Raw genomic sequence first — 22595 nt, 5'->3', positions numbered from 1 at the left:
TCCCCAGTGTCGAGGACTCTTGGTTATTAAGGACCCTTCGGCAGCGCCCGCTTTGTCGTTTTACTGTCCTCTTGCTGTGGAGACAAGCTCCGTGTGAAGGGTCATCAGGGAGTATACCTGAAGCAGGTCAAACCTTTGGCAAGCCCGGCCCGGGAGCCGTTGCACGCTGGCCCGCGCTGCCCACTGGAAACTGGTCGTAGACGGCCAAGGGGGAGCCTTCGCCGCTCTGAGGAGCGACCCTGGGTCGGCGAAGCCACCTGCGCACCTGCAGACGCGCTTGTGCAGCGCCAGATTGGGGCCGGGGGGGGGGGGGCGGGCGGGCAGGTGGCCCGGCGGGTGCTGCGAAAACTCCGCGTCCTCGGCTGCCCATTCAAACCCGCCCCGCGAACCCCCGACCCCAGGACTTGAGTTTTGGAAGCTTTGCGAAGCGCACACGGGTGAGAGTTGGCGCAGGTCCGCGTCCCCTGCAGAGGTTCGCTGCGGCGCCCTGCCCTGGGGACAAAGGCCGAGAAGGGCGGCGGAGACTCCAGGTTGGCCGGGGCCGGGCGGGGGCGCCGAGGGGGCCGGAGGCACCAGGGTCAGTGGGTGACGGGGAGCGCCGGGGTCCTGGAGACCGCGCGGCGGCGGGGCTCCGGGCGTGCACCTGGGGGCCAGAGCTCCGTAGGCCACGCGCTGCGCACCCCCGTGCTCCGCCCGCCCCGAGCGAGATACACGACCCCGGAGCCTCGCCAGCGCCGCCTGCCTGGTCTCCCCCCACCCCCGGCGCGCGGTTCCGGGGCGTGTCCTCGACCACTTCGGCTTCTATATAGCGGCGGGCGCGCCCGAGCGGCCCAGATGCGAACCCCGTGGTGTGGCATTTAGGACGGGCCGCTGCCTGCTTGCTCTGCTTCCTGCTCCTATTCCTGCTCTGCTCCCGCAGCCTCGCGCCGCACGCAGTCGCCCGGTCCCCCCGAGCCCCGGCTGGCTGAGCAGCGGACCCCCGCAGTGGGCACCATGGCGCTGATGCGACCCGCAGTCTTGGCCGCGACTCTGACGGCTCTGGCGCTGCTCGGAGTGGCGCCCGCGGCGCGGGTGCGGGCGGCCTCGGTGGGCTCCGGCCCCGTGGTGCGCTGCGAGCCTTGCGACGCGCGCGCTTTGGCCCAGTGCGCGCCCCCGCCTCCCGCGCCCGACTGCGCCGAGCTGGTGCGCGAGCCGGGCTGCGGCTGCTGCCTGACGTGCGCGCTGCTCGAGGGCCAGCCGTGCGGCATCTACACCGAGCGCTGCGGAGCCGGCCTCCGCTGCCATCCGCAGCCCGGCGAGCCGCGCCCGCTGCAGGCGCTGCTGGACGGCCGCGGAGTCTGCACCAACACCAGCGCCGCAGGCCGCCTGAGCGCCTATCTGCTACCCGCGCCAGGTAAGCCACCTGTGCCAGGTGCGTCGCCTCAGCGCCCAGAGGGCGGAGCCCTCAGCCACCGATCCGGGATGGGCAGTGTCGCCCCGAAGATTTCGCTGCTGTCCCCGCCCCAAGGGTCGGACCTGGGGAAACTGAAGTCTCACGAGGCGAGTGCGCTCTCGGGGGGTGGGGGGGGGGACCCTTCGCAGCCTGTCCGTTCTCTGGGTGCGGAGCGCTTGTAAATCGCAAAGCGCTTTCGGCGAGAATGGGTCAAAGGTTTTGTAGGGAGGGAAGGAGCGGATACCGAGGTTGGTGGGCAACGGGAGGATCGTGGACAGAGGAGACTCCCGCCCGGGAGCTCGCGCAGCGCGGGGGTGTGGGCGTGGACTCCGCTCTGGGCTCCGGAACGCGCTTCGCTTCCCGCGCACTCGGACCGAGCGTGTCCACAGCGAGGATCTGGGGGTCGGGGTGCGGGGAGGCGATGGGGCCGGTTGTGGAAGCGGAGGACGGGCAGGCCCGCCGTAGGAAATAGCACCTGTGTTCACAAACAGTCCCGTTTGCACGGACTGACGGTTTGCAAAGCCGTGTCTCCCCCCCCCCCGCCCCGTGTCCGACGTGAGCCGCGTGGGGACCAGTGTGAGTGTGTTTGCGGCTGGACACCCTGACCTTCAGAAAGAAGCAGCTCTCCAAGGCCCCCCGGAGGCCAGGAGGAGGGGGGTGGGGGCTGAACCCCAGTTACCACCATTCCCATCCCCCCTTCCACACCCCCTGCCGGCAGCCTGTGTGGCGCCTCAGGGAGACGCCAGGAGCCGGGGCGGCGCGCGGGCAGTGTGGGCCCGCGGACTTGGGTGAAAGGAAGGCAGGTGGACGCGCCGCGGGCTGTTTGTTGCCGCCCTCCGCAACCGAAGGGACGCGCCCCGTTAAGGGCGCCGGAGGCGGAGGCCGCGGGGCGGGCGAACGGCGGCGCGGCGGGCCCTGGGGTGAGAAGTTTGGTGGAGTCCCCGGCCGATCCTCCGGATGTCCAGCGGCTCAGCCAGCCTCGCTCGGCGCCGTGCGTGCCGCCCCCGGTACTGAAGGCCGGGGAGCCGCGCCCCCACCTCCGCCACCGGCCGGGCGGAGCGCGCAAGCCTCCGCCTCCCGGGGGAGGGGATTTCCACTGGGGGGCGGGGGGCCGTCCTAGGGGGCGCCGCCCCTGTTTCTCCCCGAGAGCCCGCTGTTCCGGGGCTGGCAGGAAAACAAACCCCAGCTGCGGAGGTCTGTCCCCGCCCCCCGGAGGGCAACCCCTGGGCCCGTGCGCGCCCCGCTGCTCCCGCGCGGCCCCGGACAGTCAGAGAGTGGTCCGAGAGGCCCCGTAAACATTGTCTGTGTTACTGGCGCTAGCGGGCGTGTTGGTTACTGGCGTGGATGCGCGTGGCTTACTAACAAACCTAGAGAGAGAGAGAGAGTGACTTCTAAACCCCGTGTCGGGTGGGGGAGGTAAGTTTAAGCGACACAAAAGTTACAGTTGCTGCTTAAAAGGAACGATTTCCTCTTCAGCCCTAAATGCTCGGGCGTTGGAAAGGAACGGGGACGTTTAAGGAACTGCTCAGCGTGCGCGGGAAAGAGAGGCAAATGTGCTGATTTACATATTCACAGCATCTCCTGGCCCCCAGGAGTTCCCTGGAGACGGAAAAGAAACGAAGATTCAGGGAAACTGAAACCAGATCCCGCCAGTTCAGAGCGTGTTCCGGGGGCGCTGAGCCTCCCCCGCACCAGGCCCCGGGGAGGGTGCAAGTCCCCCCTCGCGGGGCCGCTTCCCGGGTGGGGACACGGAGACCCAAAGCGGAGGGGCTCCCCAAGGTCCCCCCCACACCGCGCTCCCCGCGGCCCCGGGGCGCGGCCCGGGCGCGGCGCTGCTCCCGGGAGCCCGGCACCAGAGGCGGGGGCGCGCTTCGCGGCGCTGGCGGTCCGCCTCCGGGCGGGCGCTGGCCCCCCAGGCAGAGCAGGTTCAGGACCAAAGGGCCCGGGGGCACGGGGTCGCCGCTTGTCGGAGTGCAGTGACCACACGGCCGCTGCCTGGGCGGTTGTGCGGACCAGGCGAGAGGGCGGACCCCCACCCGCGGGCCCCTGTCCCTCCGCCGTCCCCAGTTCACCCCGGAAAGGGACAACCCCACACCCAAACCGGCCCGTCCGCGGGGCCCTCCAGCTACCAGACTGCGCGGGGAGGGGCGGCAGGAGGTGGCCCTCGGGGGTGCGAGCGTAGCAGAGCCGGTCCCTGCCCTCCGGCCCCGTGGTGGGGAGGGACTCCCTCCGGGAAGGTGCCCCAGGACGCAGGGTCGGAGCAGCGCCCCTGGGGGACAGTGAGTGAGAACCGAGACGGCGGGACCTTGGACGCCAGCCAGCACGCCTCCCGAGGCCAGACGGGCAGCCAAGCGCAGAGGGTGCACAGTGAGCCCTTGGCCTGGCGGCGCTCCGGGTCCAGCTCGGGGGTCAGAATCCAACCCCCGCAGGCCCCCCCCCAACTCGCCCAGCACTGCGGGCCGGGACCGGCTGGCCCGGGCTCAGCTCTGCCCCCTCCTGGTGGAGGCGGGGACACCAGCCCGCTGCATAGGCACCTGCTCAGTCAAAGCTTGTCCCAGACGCACCATTTCTGAAAGGTGCGTCTCCGGGGAAAGGCGCTGCCGTTGCTGCTGCTGGTGTGACGGGTAACACTCCATCGGGGTGTTCTCTTGAACCTGCTTGGGGTTGCTGAGTAATGCTCCCACCGAGACGTCACTCGGCTCGATCCTCGGATCTGGAGATCTGGAGAGGTCCGCGGTCAACCGTGTCTCCCCGCGTCTTCCCAGGAAACGGCAGCGACTCGGAGGAGGACGGCGGAGCGGGGACCGCGGGGAGCCCGGCGCTCCCGGGCACACACCGGGCCCCCGACCCCAAGCTGCACCCCGGCCACTCCAAGATGGACGCCATCAAGAAGGGGCACGCCAAAGACAGCCAGCGCCACAAGGCCGCCCACGAGGCCCAGAGCACGGACGCCCAGAACTTCTCCTCCGAGTCCGAGCGGGAGAGCGAGCACGTGAGCGCCGGCCTCTGTCCTCGCGGGGTCCGGCGGGCGGGGGGGCGGGAGTGCCGGAGCGCGCTGGGACCCCGGGGCGCTCGTCACTCGGGGCCCGTGGGTGCGCCCCGTCCCAGCCTGGGGCGGGGCCGCTGCCGTCGCTCCTCCCACACAGGACCTGACACTGCCCCTCCCCCCGGGGGGCAGGTGGGGGGGCCCAGGTCAGACACAGCGGGGAACAGTGGGTGGTCGGCCGCAGGCCTCCAGGCTAAAGAGCGACATTCACGTAGACGGGCCTCCTTCTGTCTGCCTGGCCTCTGAGTGTCCTGGCCTCGGGGACTCCGAGTGTCCTGGCCTTGTCTGGGGTCACCCCAAAGATGGCGCCATGTCGGCACCCTCGTGGGGGCGGCAGCGGCAGCAGCTGAGTCCGGCAGCAGACACTGGAAGGGCGCCTTGAGGGTCCCGCCAGGAGGGCCAGTGGGCAGATGGGACTTGATGAGGCGGCCGAGCCCCCACGTGACTGGCGCGCCCCCCCCGCAGGGGCCCTGCCGCCGGGAGATGGAGGACACGCTGAGCCAGCTGAAGTTCCTGAACTCGCTGAGTCCCCGGGGCGCGCACATCCCCAACTGCGACCGGAAGGGCTTCTACAAGAAGAAACAGGTGAGCATGTGTGGGCCTCCCCACACCCCCCCCGCAGAGGGGCAGCCGCCACAGCCCCGCCTCCCCCGCCCCCAGGCAGCGCCGAGTCCCCCCTGTCATCCGGGAAGGGACACCCACCAGCAGCACCTGCCTAGCGCTGCGTCGGGAGCGGCGTTGCGTGTGCTGGGGCGGCCCCTCGGAGTGACTCGAGGGTGCCGCTGCCCTGAGACCCCCACCCCGCCGCCCGGGCCCTGCCGGGGCCGCACGCTGCAGGCGGAGGTGTTTGAGGCCACAGCGAGTCCCTCCGCAGGTCACAACGACAAGTGTCCGCGCTTTCGCCGGACGGTGCTGTCTCAGTGTCTGCAGAATCGGCCACAGACCAGCACACGGTGGCCCCTGTCACAGGCCCGTCTTCCCCAGCGGCCACGGGCCCCCGGCCTCCGTGTCACACCTGCTTTCCGTCCGTCACTACTCAGCCAACTCACACTGAGACCCGGGACGAGCACAGGGCAGGCGGGACGCTGTCATCCCCCCTTCAGCACCCAGGTCCCGTGACCACCCGAGACCCCGAGGGACACAACTCCCCCCCCACACACAAACGCACACGGGGGCCCGGACCCCCCTCCCCAGGTGTCAGGCGTCAGGGCCCCACGCGGGAGCCTCCGGGCGGGGCTCACGCCGCCGTCTCTGCTCGGTCCGCAGTGCCGCCCCTCCAAAGGCAGGAAGCGCGGCTTCTGCTGGTGCGTGGACAAGTACGGGCAGCCCCTCCCGGGCTACGGCACCAAGGGCAAAGGGGACGTGCACTGTGACAGTGCCGAGAGCAAGTGACGCGGCCAGGTGAGCGGGGCCGGTGGCTGGGGCGGGGGCGGGGCGTCTGCCCGGCTGCCCCTCTCCAAGGGGGCAGGGCTGCGGGCAGGACACAGACTCAGGGCAGACCCCCAAGAAGGTGAGGGGCCCCAACCCAACTGAACAACAGCAGGAAGAGGGTCTGGGGCCCACCTGCCTCAGAACGCTTCTCGTCGTCACGGAGAACCAAGAACGTGTCACACACACACACGCACGCACACACACACACACACGCACGCACACTGGGGGAGGGGGGGCAGGGGGATCTCGGAGTTCAGCTTCTCCCTGTGAGCCTGATGGTCCTTCCCCTTCCCAGGAAACGTTTTTAACCCCCAGGGGCCTGTTAACGAGCACGTGTCAGCATTAAGGATGTGTGTTTTTTCCCTGTAAAACACCTCACGGATAACCCGGTCCTCTGTGGTTTGCAGGGTGTTAGTAAAGTTTATTTAAATCTAACACAAACGGTGAAATTTCAGACCCTCCCCTCGAAGCACGCCATCACACTCGCCATTCTGTCTTCCTAAGCCAGAGAGAGAGCCACTGGTGGGGAAAAGCCCAATATGTTTCCTTGCGCCTCCCCAAGGCAAATGCAGCACACAGAAGAAAATGTCACCTTCAGTTACATTTCTCTCCCTGCAAGCCAGAGAGAGCGACCAGCCTCGGGGTGCCCGGGGCCAGTGGGCTGCCCGGGGAGGGGGCTCGGCGCCTCCTCCTCCGTCTGTTTCCGCTGGCGTGGAGCCCCCATGCGCCTCGTTGGCACGAGAGACTGCCTGGGACACAGTCAGCTGCTGGCCACAGCCTCGATTTGTGTTTCTGTTCGTGGTGAATCAAAGTTTTTGTTTTTGTTTTTGTTTTTTTAATCCAAGTTCAGAGAGAGACGCCCGACCTGCCTGGGGCTCTACATGGTGACCTTGCGCGGCCCCCCCGCCCTACAGCAGCCCACGAAACCGTGTGGTCTTCCTCGTTGCTTCCTCTGAACCCGCTTGCACACGCGCGTGCCTCGTGGCCGGGCCCCACGCCGCCTGGACCCCCTGCCAGCTGCCGTGGCCGGCCCTCGCCTCTCGCCTTAGCGTCCCCCCGCTGCTGCGGCCGCGCGCCTCCGGGACAGCAGCCCCCACTCGGCGTCCTCACACGTCTGGGTGCGCCCACTCGGAGCACAGCCCTGCGTCCCCCCGGTTCCCAGGGGGCCCGTCCTGCTGGGGGAAGAGTGGGTGCAACAGGGCGGGGCTGTCCTCGTCGCTTAAAAATGACCAAGGGCGTCCTCGGGAGCTGGGGCACCTGCGGGGGTGGGTACGTCCGGCAGACCCCTGAGGACACGGCCTTTGCTGGTGGCCCCACGGGGCGGGGGACGGCGGGGGACGGCCGGGGGGGGGGGCGGCAAGCACCACCCTGCATTTTCAGAGGTGCCCACTAGCAGCACGAGGCCTGAGAGGGGGACAGAAAAGGGTGTTCCCACTCGGAAAGTCCAGGCCGAGATTCCTTTTGGGGATGAGCTCCCTGGAGGCAGAGGGGTCTGTGTGCGCCCCTCCCCCTCCCGTCTGTCCTCCTCGGCTCCGAGCGGCTCCGGCAGCGGCTGCTGCGTCTGACGGACACGGAGGGCCGCGCGGAGCCGCCACGCCCCTCCTGGCCCTCGGAGAAGCGCCCTCGTGAGCTGTCACCGGCGTGGGCTCCGCGGTCCCGACAAAATGGGACCCCAACGAGCCGCTGAGAATCTCGGATGAGAGCTGGTCACGGCCCAGGAGGTGCTGGGCGGGGCCTGGGGGGCTGGGGGCGCGCACAGCGCCCTCCTGTGGACAGAGGGGTCTCCAGACATTCTGCCTACCTGTTAGCTTTCCTTTGTTTTTTCCATCGTTCTCAGAAAAAAAGTATTTTTGAAAAATTTGTGTCACCATGTATTTATAATGGGTTAATAAAGTTTTTACGGAGAAGAAGTCCCCCCTCCATGTCCTTCCGGGCGGAGCCTCCCAGTAAATTCAGGCCCGTGCCCCTGCCAGGTCACATTTTGAGGGGGGGGCACCTCGGCCCATCGGCAGGCAGACAGGTGGGGGCACATCAGCAGGTGCATCTCCAAGGCCCTCGCTGCAGTCCGGGTGTGTCCCCACTGTCCCGTCTGCCACCCCTCACAGGCGCAGAGGGCTGCACGGTGCAGACTGGTGCCCCCCCCCCCCGCAGTCTGTGCTTGCGGGAGGGACGAGGCAGGGGGAGGAGGGAGAACCCGGGGCACCCGGTGGGGCTCTGACCCTGTGACCTTGGGGCATTGAAGGACGTCCTTCCTTTCACAGAGTCCCACGTGTTTACCCCCCCCCAACAAAGTCTCTAAGTTGGGTCCTTATGGCTGGGGGCGGGCGGTGGGGGGGCGGGGGTCGCCTGCAAAGCGGCGAGGCCAGAGGAGGGCGGACACCAGCAGGGGGAGCGGGAGCCAGGGGACCACGGGGGCCCTCCTGGGCGGCCCGCCAGCGTGGGAACCCAGGCAGGAGCTGGAGCAGAGCCCCCGCTTGCCTTCTCGGACACGCGCCACGTGCCCCCCTCACACCGGCCTCCGTGGGCTCACGGCCGTGGCCACTCGGCTCCTGGGGACTGACTCTCCCTGGCCCATCGCCCGCCCTGGGCCTCCAGCTGGACGCTCAGGGCTCCCCCGCTCCCCTGGGGCGCACCTGTCACCCCCCCCCACTGCGTGTCCCGGGCACTGTCCCTGCACTGGGTCGAGGCCAGGCAGGGGCCTCCGCTCCGCCTTCCAGGGCTTGGCTGCCCGTCGGCACACACGTGCCAGTCGGCGCATGGTGGCCGCGACGGGGGCGTCCCGAAGCGGCTTCTCTGGTGATTGTCTAGGGAGATGCCTTCTCCCTCGGTCAGGCTCCGTGCGTCCGGCAGGCACGGCCTCCAGGGGGCAGCGCACCCGACGTTTGGGCCGAGATGCCCCGCAAAACGGAACCCCCAGCCACTGCTCCGTGTCCCTGGTGCTAGTGACACGGGCGAATTCTCGGGGGGACAAAAGTGCACAGGGCACAATCGTCCTGGGTCCAAGACTTCTCGTCCGGGAAGGTGAATCGTGTTCCCGTGGGTGCTGGAGTCTGTTCACGCGCAGCAGATGCTGAGGGTGCTGTGTCCGGTCCCTCCAGGTGTCCTGACGGGGAACCCAGAGCTCGCAGGGAGCTCCTGGGGGGTTGGCAGGGGGAGGCTGGCAGCCCAGCCGTCGGAGGGGGAGGGGGAGGCCAGGGAGGGGCGGGGGCTGTGAGAACGGAGATGCTCCAGCGTCCCACCCCCACCCCCACAGCCCGGGGCAGGGGCTGAGTTGGGAAAAGTGGGCAGGTAGCCCTTTAAGGAGGAGGGAGCCTGGGGGCTCAGGGCTCAGCTGTGCACTCGGGGGGCAGCCCCGCAGGGTGCCGCCTAGGGGAGGCCCCTCAGCCCCGCAGGGGGCAGGCAGAGGGCGAGGGGGCCGACTGGGGAGAGCCCTGTCCTGCATCAGGCGGGAGGAACCCTGCCCAACCCACAAGTGGAAGGGACTGGGTGAACGGACAAGTTAGGGCAGCGGGAGGTGGCAGGGGCACCCGGCCTGGGGGTGAGGGACGCCGCTGGGCAGGGGGAGCCGTGGGTCCCGGGGTGACCTCTGTGAGGCAGATCTGCGTGCAGGAAGGAGGGCGCACAGAAGCCCACGGCAGCCTGGCTGGTGCGGCTCAGTGGACTGAGGGCCGGCCTGCGAAGCCAAGGGTCGCAGGTTCAATTCCCAGCCAGGGCACGTGCCTGGGTTGCGGGCCAGGTCCCCAGCAGGGGGCGTGTGAGAGGCAACCACACATTGATGTTTCTCTCCCTCTCTTTCTCCCTCCCTTCCCCTCCCTCTAAAAATAAATAAATAAATAAAGTCTTTTTTAAGAAAAAGTCTGTGGCAGTAGCAATGTTTGAGTAGGACTTTATTTGGTCACACTGTGCAAGCGCCTCTGACAATGCACCCGACGCACATGCTCGTGCGGCAACATCGCGCATCCTCTCGCCGTGACCACATCGCCGGCCGCCCCCGCCAGCTCGCCCCGAGCGGCTTTGGTGCAGCACGCAGCCCTGCACGGCTGGACAAGGTCACGGCCACCCATCTGACTCGGCATTTTCTCAGCCAGAGTCTCCCCAGTTCGCTACCAACAGAAGCACGACCTTCAAGGAGCTAAAATACAACTATTTACACACGACGTGGCGAGAAGTGTCTCGTGAATATAAATTAATACAGCACAAGTTCCTGTGTAGAAAAATAAACTTACAGAGAATAAATAAACCACAGCTTTGGACACCAGGCGGTACGTGGAGTATGAACGTGGCTCCGATATATACAAACACGCGGACGAGCGGGTGTCTCCTGGAGGATAAATAGGTTGTGCGCTGCAGTATCTCGTGGAGGACGAGGCCGCGCTGCTTCTGCTCTCAGTGGAAATGCTGCTGGCAGCCGGGGTCCCCTCTGACCTCCACGGACCCCGGGATCCTCCTGCCGCTCTGGGGGTCCACACACCAGCAGAGCCCCGCCTCCCCGTCGAGAGACGTCTGGCACTGCGAGGGCGACACTCAGGGTCAGGGCAGCCGGCGCGGCGGGGGACGCGGCGCTCCCGCCGCCCAGCACCGCCCAGCACCGCGGGGACAGCGGGCACCACCCACTGGCCGTGACCGTGGCCGCGGCAAACCCAACACCCTGCGGGTTCCCCTCGTAAAATGGACACTACGGTCGAGTGTCCAGTGAGTTGTTAAGGATTCCACGTGTGTGCGAATCAGCGTGATCCCCGGCCCCCCGGAGGGGCTGCGGGGGCCACAGAGTCTTTGTCACGGAGCTTGGCCTCTGCCTCGGTTTCCCCCGTCACACCCTGAGCTTCCCTGAGGCCTCAAGGGTCCCTCGCACACAGTCTCGGTTTGTCCGATCTCGTTCATAATCGGGCGAGTCGGGAAATGCTCTTGTGTTTGATTACAGAGCCCTTCCCCTTCGCGGGGAGCAAAAGGTAACAGAAGCCAAAAGAGACACTCAATGTCCTAAGCAGAGCTGTGTCCTCCTGCCGGGTGGTAGGTGAGAAGCTCAGATCCAGAGGGGGCGGGGCCTGCGCAAGCCCCACCTGCCCAGGTGTGCCCAGGTGTGCCCGGGCTCCGGCAGCCCGAGGGCTGCACCTCACTTCCTAGGACCAGCTGTGGGGCTCTCAGAGCGAGCGGGCCCGGGGTGGACACCGTGTGCCAGGGGAGGGTGGCTGTGCAGGGGTGGGAGCCGGGCGGCAAGGACACGCACCTGTTTGCTGTGATAGAACCCGTCCCTGTTGCAGTTGGGCAGGTAAAACTTGTAGGGCCCGCCTCTGGCCTCCTGCCGCTCCCGGGCCAGTGTCTGCAGCACGCTGTGCAGCTCCTGCCGGCAGGGGCCCTAGGAGAGGCGTCTGGTTGGGACACGTGGCGGGACACCCGAGTGCCCCCAGCTGCACCGAGCACCCCTAGGCCCCCGTGGGAGCCGAGGGCCTCTCCACGCTCTGCCTCGGTTTCCCCCGTCACACCCTGAGCCCCCGCACCCCGGGGCGAGTGTGGCCCCAGCCGCCTGGCGGAAGGGAGGGCAGCACCCTCTGAACGCAGACTTCAGCCCCAGAGATTTCTGGCCACCGACCAGGGTGCCTGCCGTCGCCCCCAGGGGTAGTGAGTGCCCGGGAGCCGTCAGGTGCGGGTGAAGGCGTTCGCCCGGGGGCTGAGTTAAGAGTGACCTTTGCCTCATCGGCCGGCACGTTCGGGTGAGATTCTGGCGCGGCTGGTTCGCGGCCCAGCCCCTCGCTTTTCTGGGTGTGCCCTGGGGAGGGCATTGCTCCCGCCGCCCCCAGATCGGCCCCAGCCACCGCAGCTGTGGCTCTCTGTCGCCCCCCCGTGGCGGAATGAAAAGATGCCGGAGGAGCCACCAGGAGGCGGGCGGTTTCCGTCCGGGAAGGTCAAGTTCTGCGGCTGGGCCGCGGCGACGGCGGCGGCAGAGGACTCGGAATGTGCCAAGTGCGGCGGCCCCTGACGCTTCAAAGTGGTCACGGAGCGGGGCAGGGGCGGTGGGGGAGGGGCCGCGAGCCCTGCGCTCGGCTGCAGAACAGCCGGCGTCCGGTCCGCTGCCCCGACTCGGAGACGCGCGCGCAGCCGCGCGGCGGGAAGGCCCGGCCTTTCCCTTACGTCCCCGGGAGGGTCTGTCCGCCCAGGGTCCCGGGGAGAGGCCGGCGGGCGTGCGGGCCCCGCGGGTCCCCAGGCGGCACTGCCCCTGCCTCACCCTCCACTGCTGGAGGTCGGCGCCCCTGCGCGCCCTCTCGCTCACCTGGTCACCGGGGGTCCTCCCGGGCACGGGCGGGTCCCCGCCAGAGGGCGCCACCCGGCGCGAAGGGCCCAGCAGCTGCTCCTGGGCCGTGGTCTCCGGGGCCGCGGGGCCCTCGGCGTCTGGAAATGCAACAGCGGAGGCGGTGAGCCCCCCCGCCACGGCCGCACCTGCCCCCCCGAGGTGCTCCCCTTCCCCCGACGGCTCCTGGGAGGGGTGACGCCCGTCTGCCCTGGGAAGACGCAGAGCCTCCGGTCGGGTCCGGCGAGGGTGCACCGTGCCTCTCGGTCCCCAGCCGGGCAGAGGCCGGCACGTGCACTGCGTCTGGCGGGGAGAGCCCGGAGGACGCCGCACCTCACGGCTGCATCCCGGCCCGGCCTGAGCTTCCCCGTTCACGGGGGAGCGTCTGCGAAATTCCACCTGGGCCGGCGCTGGGCCGCTGGGGAGGGGTCTGCCTGGGGGCTGCCCCCTCCTACCCAGGCGCTGGGCCTCCCCCAACCCCGAGAGGGGGAGGGTCGGCAGGCACCTGGCAGACCTCAGGGGTTTGGAATGGGCACCCGACAGAACGCCCCGGGACTGGCCGTCCTCGGGGAGCCTGCGGAGCCCTCGCCCTCAAGGGCCGGGGCGAGGGCGACCCGTCTCCTCGGCTCTGGGCACAGAACCCACAGGAAAGCCCGAGTCCCCCGTCCCCTCCGTGCACGGGCCTGCTGTGGGGCCTGGAGGTGGGGAGTGGGGGCAGGGGCACTTCCTGCTTCCCACCGGGAGCGAGCGAACCCCGGCCGCCTCCAGGAAGGGGCCCGCGGGCCAGGCTCTGAGCCGCGCGGACACATCAAACACTGCTGCCTGGGGCGTCGCGGCCTCAACTCTCACACTATGTTCTGTAAACATCTGGGCAGCACAGGCTGTCTCCGCAGGACGTATATTACAAAGGACATTCCAAACACTGGAGCGGGGGCGGGGGGCAGCAGGAGGGGTTCCCAGCCCCGGTGGCCCATGCCCCGCAGAGAGGGGGACCAGGGGCCCTGGGGGCGCCCCGCTGCCTCTGCCCACCCTCACCACCGGGTGGGCTGCGGGCTCCGGGCTCTCTCCCCATCTCCCCTCCCTGCCCCTGGGCACCCCCCTGCAGGGCCGTGCGATGACACCCTACAGGCTCCGGCCCCAGGCTCTGGGCCCGGGCGGCTTGCGCCCCCCTGGCTGCAGGCTCTGGTGGAGCCCCAGGCTCGCCCGGCCGTCCCAGGGCAGGAGACCAGGTGGAGGGACCGCCGTACCTGTGGCCTCTGCGCTGAGCGCGGCGGCGTCCGATGCGGGCATGCAGGCGCCCTGGCCACGGGTGAGGGCGTACAGGGGCCGCGGCTCCCCGGGCAGAGCGCGGCAGCTGAGTCCGCCGGCGCAGCGTGCCGTGGCCACCCCGCAGGCGGAGCCCAGAGGCAGAGCGCACACCGGGCAGCAGCCGCAGCCGGCGGGCCGGGCGGGCTCGGGGCAGGAGGCGGGCAGGGGCGGGCAGAGCGCGAGCCTCTCGGCGGAGCAGGGTGCGCAGTGCCACGGCTGGGGAGCGCCCACGGCCGTGCCGAGCCGGACGGCCAACAGCAGGAGGAGCGGCCAGGTGCGGCCGGCGGGGAGCGCGGGCATCGTCGGGCGGGGTGGCGGGCAGGGGCCGGTGCTCGCTGCTGGCTGCTCGCTGGACGGGGGCGGACAAGCACCGTGGTCGCCGTTTGCTGGGAGCTGGCTGCTCGCTGGGCGCCGGGCGCGCCTTATGAAGGGCACGGCCGGGTCACCTGTCCCGGAGGTTAATGATTGGCAGGGCATCGCGCTGGAGGGCTGTTTTCAAAATAAGTTTGTTTTGCTCCTGCGCTCAAGGCCCCGTGCCAAGCGTGGGCGGAAGGAGGGTTTGCGTCCAGGTTTCGGACTGCGTGTGTCCTGCTGTGGTTCCTTCCCACCTGGGGCCAGAGTGCAGGTCCGACCAGGAGCTCCCGGCCAGGTGGAGGGGGCCGTGGTGTTTGGTGCGAGGAGCCCAGCCCAGTGAGCCAAGGAAACCCCCCACGCGCCCCCCTCGCCCCGGCTTCAAATGGGGGGGTGAGGCCCAGAGGGAGCAGAGCAGGACCCAGGCGTCTGCTGGCCTGGCTGTCCGCGGCGGCCAAGCCCAGGAGCGCTTTCCTCCTGCAGGAAGCTCAGCCTCCCAGCCCTTCCCAGGAGGGAGGACTGGGGGGGGGGGGCGGTCTGTCCGTCCCAGGGCCAGGCCCCCTCGGTCTCACTGCGGCCCGCCCAGCACCTCCAGACCTTGGCGACGGCACCTCCGGGCAGCAGAGGGCCTGGGGCCGGGGGACAGGGCGGCACCCAGGCCCCAGGCTGCCTCCGACTGCACAGCTCAGACCGAAGGCTCATCGGGAATCAGACAGCAAGGCCGTCTCTTCAGTTAAAATTCCCAGTTCTTGCATATTCTCCTGAGCTGCAAGGGAATGTCCCTGTGCTTCCCAAGACAGTGAGGGGCGCCCGCCACACCCTGCCCCTGCCCCCCAGAGCAGCAGCCGCTCACGGACCCAGCCCCTGAAGGCAGGCGGCCCCGCCCTGACCCACAGAGGGGGGTCTCCCGGTTCACTGTGCGCATCCAGGAGAACCTCCAGGCGTGTGTGTGACGTGCGATAGGAACGCGCATGTCACTTTTGTTGCGGCGTATTAACACTCAAGAAGAACTCGTAGGCCCGGCTGGCGTAGCTCAGTGGGTTGAGTGCGGGCTGGGAACCAAAGTGTCACAGGTTCGATTCCCAGTCAGGGCACATGCCTGGGTTGCAGGCCACGGCACCCAGCAACCACACATGGATGTTTCTCTCTCTCTATCTCCCTCCCTTCCCTCTCTAAAATAAATAAATAAAATCTTTAAAAAAAAGAAGAAGAAGAAGAAGGTGTGAGAAACTGACATCGGCACCTCCGGGTGGGGGGCGTGAAACGAGGAGACAGAGCGGAGGCTGCCGTGCCTGCGCCCCGACCCCCCAGGCGTGCACTGTCCAGTGAACGCTGCGTCCCGTGCGACCAGGTGCTCGCACCGTCCGTCTCGGGAGGGGCCCGGCTCCTTCCCCGGCCATGGCCGCCCGGGCCCTCAGCTCGTCAACAAGGACAGGTCACGGCCTCTCCCCTGCGGCCACCAAAACAAGGTCGTGAGAGGGATGCTGTTGGAAGTCCAGGGTCATGTTCGTCACTGCGTTTCCAGAGCAAAGTCCGGTGCCGGCCGAGGCGTGCACGGACGCCTTCCGCCAGGCGGCGCGGGGCCTGCCGCGGGTCCCTGCGGGGCTCCGGCTCCAGAAGACTGGGCCCCCCAAGTCCACGCCCCGCCCCCCGCTTCCTCGGTGCAGAGGCGGCGTCCCCCAGAACCGTCTCCTGAACGACGGCGGGGCTGCCCACCGTGTGCCTGGCGTCCGTCACCGCTCGTGCTCACGCCGGGAGGTCGCGGCCTCCCTCCTCCGGGTCTCGCTTGGCCCCTCACGCAGTGGGACCCCCGTCCGGGGCCGACGGCCCTGCGTCTCCGTTGCCTGCCTCATACGGCAGCAGCAAGACACACGGCCCCAAACCTGGCCCTGCTGCCCCCTCTCTGACCCCACGCGCAGAAGGAGGGACCGTCCCTGGCGGCCCGTGGGCCACCCGCCCGTCCGTCCTGTGGGGTCAGTGGCCGCCCCACGGCAGGCTGGGTCTCACGGAGGTGCCCGAGGTTGTGGTCATCTCTGGGGCCATCCTGAACCGAGGGCCCCAGGGTCCGGCCCCCACCCCGTTGCAGTCTCGTGCCCTGGAGCCCCACCGTGGTCCCCCAGCCCCGGCCTTGTGAACCCCCGCTCAGCGTCCAGCCCCAGCATCCCCACCCGCGTCTCCCGGTCACCCAGGTCCGTCCTTTGCTCCATCTCTGGACTCCGCCGACTCTGTCCTTCTCCCATCTCTGGGGCTCTGGCCACACCCCCCTCCCACGCCCACCCATCAGACGAGGGGCCCGGCCCCCCGCTCTGCACAGCGCACATCCAGGTGCTGCCTTCGATCCCCCCTTCCCGCATCAGACGGAGGCGCACGGACCAGCTGGCCCCCAGCAGGTGCAGGCCCAGAGCGAGGGGCGGGGGCGGGGTCCGGACTGCTCACAGCACAGTGTCGTGGGAACTTTGCAAAGAGGGTCACTGGAGGGTCCGGGGCACGTGGCGAGCAGCAGGAAGCCGGCCCCGGCCAGGCCTGGCGCTTCCCAGAGCAGGCGCAGCCACAGGCACAGCCAGGGCCGGTCTCCGATGGGGTGCAGTGCGGGAGGGCAGACCGCCGCGGGGAAGGCAGGGGGCTGGGGAGACGGAGGCGTGTTCGGGAATGACCGGGATTCTTCCTGCGTGGACGCTGGAGGACTGGGCCTGGGGGAGGGGGCAGCCCGCCACCCCCGGAGGCTGAGCCAGCGGGCAGGAGCCAGCCCTGGGAGATCGCCCGGCCCCAGGCCTGAAGGACAGACCCCCACTCAGAGACCCTGCATGCCGGAGCCCCGCAGGCCAGGCGCTGACCGCTGTCTGGACGCGGCACAGAGCCGGGGGCCCGCCACCCACAAGAGTTCACTCCGCCCGCCGAACTCTAGAGGGAGAAACCCAGTCACGACCCCTTTAACAGGACCTGGGGCGAACGCCGGGATGGAGGGAGGGAGGGGGGGACCGCCCGGTGGGATGTGGGGGGATGGTCCCACGGGGCCAGGGCCAGCGGAGGAGGTCAGAGGGCGGGTGGGCGGCCGGACACCCTGGGGTGGACACAGAGGGGCGGCCTCAGGCCGGGGGCCAGGGCCCTGGAGCGTCCTGCCCAGCCGTGTCCCCATGAGCTCCTGGCTAAGGCTCCACCGTGTCCCTGCCCCTTCAGGGCGCCCAGAGCCCCCTCTGCCCCGCTGCCCCCTCAGGGTCTGCTGGACGTCCTCCTCTCTGAGAAGCCCTCCCTGTGAAGCCCGGCCCCGGGTGGGCCGAGGGGCCCCCTCTGCCTCCGGAAGCCGGGCCGGGCTGGGTCAGGGCTGTGCTGCAGAGCTGCACACGCCCGCAGCAGCCTGTGTCTCCCGCGGGGCCGGGGGCTTGCAGTTGCCCCCGCCCAGCACCACGCCCAGGGCGCTGGCAGACACCCCACCCACGTGAGCACCCAGTGGAGTCCGAGAGCCTGGCTCCGCAACAGGTGCGGAGAGCGGGGACCTCTGTGCGGACTGGCAGCAATATGCACTCGCCTGGGGGCCAGGGACCCCCACCCAGGCCCCCTCAGGAGGCAGGGCCGAACCACTCGCCTTCCCCACCCTGAGCTGCCGGTGTCCGAGGTGGGGGCCTGGTGCCTGCGAGCTCGGGGGGCAGTCGGGGTGCACCGGGGGCCAGGGGGTCCTCGGGGGAGGTTTTCAGGGAGTGCCACACGTGGGCTGTGTGTCCCATGGGCTGTGTCGCCCTGGATCCCAGGAGACGCAGATGCCTCCTGCCCCTCAGAAAAGCCCAGGACGAAGTCCAGGCAGCCCCTGGGGCCGCCCGAGGGGGCGCGGCCCCTTCAGGGCACTGCAGTGCGGCCACTGAGGAGTGAGCCCAGGATGGGAGCCCCGAGGTGGGTCCCGGCAGGACCGCCTGGGCCGGCACCTGGATCCAACGCCCGGGGCCTCAGTGTCCCGGCCTGGGAAATGGGCGCAGCGCCCTCCAGGCGCAGTGAGCCCCGTGTGCCTGCGCTGCCCCCGCCCACTCCTAGCCCAGGCGGGGCTCCCCAGCAGCTGAGACCCTGGGGGCCTGCCTTCGCCCACCGCCTCCGGCCCTGCCTCCACGGCCTGCTGCTCCCTCCCGGGCAGTGGAAAATTGGGCAATCCGCGCGCTCGAAAATGACGCCGGGGTCAAGGGCAGAGCCGCACTTTCAAAGGGAGAGGGTGCTGCAACCCGGGGGAACCCCCCCCGAGGGACGTTGTTTTCAACCCCGGGGAGAAAACAAAACTGCGTCCGGCCGCGCAGCTCCTGGGTGACGGCCGGCGACGTCACCTCCGTCACCTCGAGCCAAGGCCAACCTGCCCCCCACGCCGGAGTCACGCCCGGGCTCACACCAGAGCGGAGAAGTCACGCAGCTCCCGTCACGTGAGCACAGCCCGGACCCTGAAGGAGTCCACGGCCCCATCTGCCCCCAAACAGCAGGGTCCCTCGTCAAGCCCCAGCAGACCCGCCCGGGGCAGCGGGACCCCCTGCCCACCCACCTTCTGCCGTGGTGTGCCCACCAGGCACGGGGGTGGGGGGTGAGGGGCAAGGACCTGGCCCCAAAGGGGGGGGCAGCCAGCCTCCTGCATTAGAGGGAGAAACAGGCGCCTACACGGGGAGCACAGCCCTGGCCAGCGCGGCTCTGCTGGTTGGAGCATCGTCCCACAGCCAGAAGGTTGCAGGTTCGATTCCCGGTCCAGGGGCACAGAGGAGGCAACCAGTCAACGCTTTTCTCTCACATCGATGTTTCCCTCTCTCCCTCTCCCCGCCCCCCGTTTCCTACGGCAACGAAGAAAAGGTCCTCAGGTGAGGACAAAATAAAATAAAGGGGGGGCAGCCTCCCTCACTGCAGTCGCTGGCCCCTCGTCGGGGCATCCAGCCCGCCTCCCGGGGCGCGGCCGCCACAGAGGCACGGAGTGCATTCGGGTCCGAGTCTGGATTTGGCCCCGTGCCCTCTGTGGCCTCCTGTGGGGGCGTGTCTGTTGGGGCTTTCGGCCATTTATCGGCCAGGTTGTGTGTTTTCCTGCTTTTGGGTTTTAAGGGGTTTTTGGCGTGTCGGTCAACAGTCAGATGTGACTCTGGCCACTGTCCCCCCTGGTGGGGGTTTGTCTCCTCACTCTGGCTACGGTTTCCTTCGCAGGTCAGAAGGGCGCGGTTTCACCGAAGCCCGGCCTGTGAATCGAGCGCGGGGCCGGTGCTGCGCCGAGAACGCCATCCTCGCGCCCAGGGCTGCCCCGGACCCCTCCCCGCCTGTCTGTCTGCGAGGAGTCGGCGTCTCACAGCTTCCGTTTAGTTCTGTGACCCGCTCTGAGTCAACGTCTACGAAGGTCTGTGTGAAGAGTTTTTAAACATAATTTTTTTAAAGATTTCACTTTTAAAGGAAAGGGGGAGGGAGAAAGAGAAGGAGAGAAACATCAGTGTGTGGTTGCCTCTCGCACGCCCCCTACTGGGGACCTGGCCCACAACCCAGGCCTGTGCCCTGACCGGGAATCGAACCTGCCACCCTTTGGTTCACAGGCCTGCACTCAGTCCACTGAGCCACCCCAGCCAGGGCTGAAGATTCTTCTCCTTGCGTGTCCGGTTGTCCCAGCGCCGTTTATTAAGAAACTGCCTGACTATGTCGTACTGTCTTTCTTTACTCCTTGATCCAAGGTCAGTCAACGGTATTTATGGGGTCTCTTCCTGGGCTCCCCAAACCACCCCACGGGTCGGTGTGTCTCGTGGGCCGTCCGTTACGTGCCACGCTCCACGCCGGAGACCGTTCTGGGGTTTGCTGCAGAGCCACGCTGAGCCCGGGAGTCAGCCAGCCTCGGCCCTTCCCCCCGGTCTCCACCAACCTGTGCGGGCCCTTCTGGGTCCTCTGCCTCCCCAGAGACTCTACAGGCAGCCGTCGGCACCGAGAACCCCACACTTGCTGGGGCTTTGACGGGGGTCGCGTTAGGCCTGTCGACCGTGCTGGGAAGGGCCAGCATCCCGGCCGGCCCATGTCTTCCTGCCCACGAACTCGGACGGCCTCTCCGTGCGCTCGGCCCCTCCACAACGTGGAGACGAGTCTCCCTTGGACGGACCTCCTGCACACTGTGCTACAGTGACTGCCCCCCCGTTTTCCACGCGGGGGTGCGCATGTAAACGGTCGCATGTCGGGTTTTTTAATTTCAGATCCGCTCGTTCATTGCTCGCGCACCCAGAAGGGACGGACTCTGTGCATAGGCTTTGCACCCGTCGGCCTTGCGGGGGCAACCTGGTTCCGGAGGTCGTTTTTGGGTTCTCCCCGACTTCTCACACAGACCGCCGAGGCACCTGCGTGCAACTCGGCTCTCGGCCGCCCCCCTCCATCTGTGCACCCTCCGTCTCCTCGTTGAGCCCCGGCCTCGGTGAGGACTCGCGGCACAAAGCTGACCGGAGCCCTGACCCCTCGCCTCGCGCCTGGGCTCAGCGGGAAGCTTCGCGCTCCCGCCGTTATCGGGTCCGACGTGGCCGTGGCTTCTCGCAGGTGCTCCTGAGGCCCTCCCCCTGGGTCCCTAGTGTCCGAGAGTTTCCCTCATGAGCGGAGGTTGGGTTTTTCTTAATGCGTTTTCCGCATCTGTCGATGCACTCACGGAACACTCTCTCACCTGTCCACAGGATGGGCACGGTGATTGATTGACTTTCGGGTGCTGAGCCTGCCTGGGGCACCGGGGGCAGGTGGGGGTGGGCCCCACGTGGTCAGGGCGTGGAAGTGTGTTCATTCGCCGTGGGGCTTGACGTGCTAACGCTTTGTGGAGGGTTTTGCGCCTGTGTTCATGGGGGGGGCTGGGCTGCGCCCTTCCGTCCTTGCGGCGTCTCCGGCTGGTTCCGGCATCTGGTTCTGGGCAACGACGGCCTCACAGGATGCGCTGCAGGGTGCCCCCCCCCCCGCTCCTGCACCCGGGAAGACGGAGAGCGGTGGTCAACTTCCCTCCTTCAGCGTCCAGTAGGGTGTGGGGCCAGCTCCCGCCGGGGGCCCAGCCCGGGGCCCCCCGACCCCCGGGGCCCTGCTCCCAGACCCCCGCCTTCTCCCCAGAGGGCCGGCCGCCCCGTGCGGCGGGGAAGGGCCCGGGGACAGGTGACACCGTGTGCCAGACGGATGTGACCGTAGACACACAGGGCAGGTTTCACAATGTTTCCGTTCACGAACGCAAACACAAGAGCCGTCACTGCGGTCAGAGCAGTGCACCTGTGTGCCAGGAGGTCAGGGGGACCGGGTCAGGACTGCCTGGGGTGGCCCGGCGCTGCGAGAAAACAGGACACCGGGACGGTGTCCAGGAAGCCCCCACCTGACAGGCTCTGGCCTTTGGACAAAGTGTCCCCTCGGCTGCCCACGGTTCTCCATCTGGAAAATGACGGGCTGTGCCCGGAAGCTCTATTTTTTTTTAAAGATTTTATTTATTCATTTTTAGACAAAGGAGAAGGGAGGGAGAGGGAGGCAGAGGGAGGGAGAGAAACATCAGCGTGTGGTTGCCTCTGGTGCACCCCCTACTGGGGACCTGGCCCTCAACCCAGGCCTGTGCCCTGACTGGGAATCGAACCAGCAACCCTTTGGTTCGCAGGCCCACGCTCAATCCACTGAGCCACACCAGCCAGGGCTCTATTTTTTTTATTATTCTTTACTAACAGCAATTTCCTGTTTTTATTGTTTAGCAGCATCCTTGGTGTTCACCCACGAGACGCCAGCGCCTCAGGCCGCCCTAGTTGTGACGATCAGAAACGTGCCCCAGCGCTGCCGCGGGCTGGTGAGCGGGCAGGCTGCCCTCCTGGAAACCGCCGCTGGGCGGCGCTGCAGCGCGCAGTGTTCCGGGCCCGCCTGCGGCCGAGGATGGTCGGGCGGTTCGTCGGGCGGTTCCCAGTGCGGGCGGGGCTCTTGCCAACGCGGCTGCCGTGGACATCCCCGAGTGTGTCTTCAGTGAGCACATGTTTGCATTGTCCTCTTTTTAAGTACATTTTATTGATGACGCTATTACAGTTTTCCCAACTTTCCCCCCTTTATCCCCCCTCCGCCCTGCACCCCAACCCTCCAGCTCCCCCGCCTTAGTTCATGGCCATGGGTTGTACATACAAGTTCTTTGAGCCCTCTGTTTCCTAGACCATTCTTCACCTCCCCCCCCCCCGTCTATTTTATGCCACCAATGATGCTGCTTCTTCCCTGTACCTTCCCCCCCCTTCCTCCCTCCCCCCTCCCCACTGAAATCCACCCACGGGATCTCCATTTCTCTGATTCTGTCCCTGTTCTCATTGTCTGGTTACTTTGTCTTTGTTGGTTTGTTTTTAGTTTCAGTTGATAGTTTTGAGTTCGTTGTCGTTTTACTGTTCATAGTTTTGATGGGCTTCTTTTTCTTAGATTAGTCCCTTTAACATTTCCTATAACAAAGGCTTAGTGATGATGAACTCCTTTAACTTGGCCTTATCTGAGAAGCACTTTATCTGCCCTTCCATTCTAAATGAAAGCTTTGCAGGATAGAGCAATCTGGGATGTAGGTCCTTGCCTTTCGTGACTTGGAATACTTCCTTCCAGCCCCTTCTTGCCTGCAAGGTCTCTTTTGAGAAATCAGCTGATAGTCTGATGGGAACTCCTTTGTAGGTAACTATCTCTTTGTCTCTTGCTGCTTCTAGGATTCTCTCCTAATCTTTAATCTTGACTAATGTAATTATGATGTGCCTTGGTGGGTTCCTCCTTGGGTCCAACCTCTCTGGGATTCTCTGAGCTTCCTG

At 67.4% G+C, this 22595-nt stretch overlaps 2 protein-coding genes and 1 long non-coding RNA gene across 5 annotated transcripts; 2 read left to right on the top strand and 1 right to left on the bottom strand.

The window, feature by feature from the left end:
* Positions 1-851: 851 nt before the first annotated feature.
* Positions 852-7816, top strand: IGFBP3 (insulin like growth factor binding protein 3). Of its 2 annotated transcripts, none has more exons than XM_045828852.1 (5): positions 852-1393; positions 4198-4424; positions 4944-5063; positions 5745-5879; positions 6760-7816. In XM_045828852.1, exons 1-4 carry the CDS (start codon positions 994-996, stop codon positions 5868-5870), a joined length of 873 nt encoding a protein of 290 aa, XP_045684808.1. In that variant the 5' UTR covers positions 852-993; the 3' UTR covers positions 5871-5879; positions 6760-7816. The 2 variants fall into 2 exon arrangements, with proteins under 2 accessions (XP_045684808.1, XP_045684807.1); XM_045828851.1 differs by having other exon boundaries at positions 6755-7816.
* A 1963-nt stretch (positions 7817-9779) lies between these two features.
* IGFBP1 (insulin like growth factor binding protein 1) lies at positions 9780-13909 on the bottom strand. 2 transcript variants are annotated; one of them, XM_045828073.1, is made up of 4 exons: positions 13443-13909; positions 12178-12296; positions 11137-11265; positions 9780-10418 (listed from the first exon to the last, which is right to left on the bottom strand). In XM_045828073.1, the coding sequence occupies exons 1-4, from the start codon at positions 13801-13803 to the stop codon at positions 10296-10298; spliced, it is 732 nt and encodes a 243-aa protein (XP_045684029.1). In that variant the 5' UTR covers positions 13804-13909; the 3' UTR covers positions 9780-10295. The 2 variants fall into 2 exon arrangements, with proteins under 2 accessions (XP_045684029.1, XP_045684030.1); XM_045828074.1 differs by having other exon boundaries at positions 9780-10230.
* Positions 13910-18468: 4559 nt separating this feature from the next.
* LOC123812055 lies at positions 18469-21851 on the top strand. The gene is made up of 4 exons (XR_006784479.1): positions 18469-18674; positions 19009-19195; positions 19386-19520; positions 21528-21851. It is a non-coding gene; the product is annotated as an uncharacterized LOC123812055 (long non-coding RNA).
* Positions 21852-22595: the final 744 nt, after the last annotated feature.

The sequence above is a fragment of the Phyllostomus hastatus genome, unplaced genomic scaffold (genome assembly GCF_019186645.2).
Source record: "Phyllostomus hastatus isolate PE091 unplaced genomic scaffold, TTU_PhHast_1.1 phas_scaffold_78, whole genome shotgun sequence".
NCBI lineage: Eukaryota > Metazoa > Chordata > Mammalia > Chiroptera > Phyllostomidae > Phyllostomus > Phyllostomus hastatus.
The sequence above is the reverse complement of the archived record's forward strand: the minus strand, read 5'-3'. Positions and strand labels throughout refer to the sequence as shown.

Coding starts and splice junctions, on each gene's coding strand:
- IGFBP3 (XM_045828852.1), top strand. CDS start 994: ATGGCGCTGATGCGACCCGCAGTCTTGGCCGCGACTCTGACGGCTCTG. Junction 1,394..4,197: donor CTATCTGCTACCCGCGCCAG/GTAAGCCACCTG, acceptor GCGTCTTCCCAG/GAAACGGCAGCGACTCGGAG. Junction 4,425..4,943: donor CCGAGCGGGAGAGCGAGCAC/GTGAGCGCCGGC, acceptor CCCCCCCCGCAG/GGGCCCTGCCGCCGGGAGAT.
- IGFBP1 (XM_045828073.1), bottom strand. CDS start 13,803: ATGCCCGCGCTCCCCGCCGGCCGCACCTGGCCGCTCCTCCTGCTGTTG. Junction 11,266..12,177: donor GGAGGACCCCCGGTGACCAG/GTGAGCGAGAGG, acceptor CGCCTCTCCTAG/GGCCCCTGCCGGCAGGAGCT. Junction 10,419..11,136: donor GGTTCTATCACAGCAAACAG/GTGCGTGTCCTT, acceptor TCGCCCTCGCAG/TGCCAGACGTCTCTCGACGG.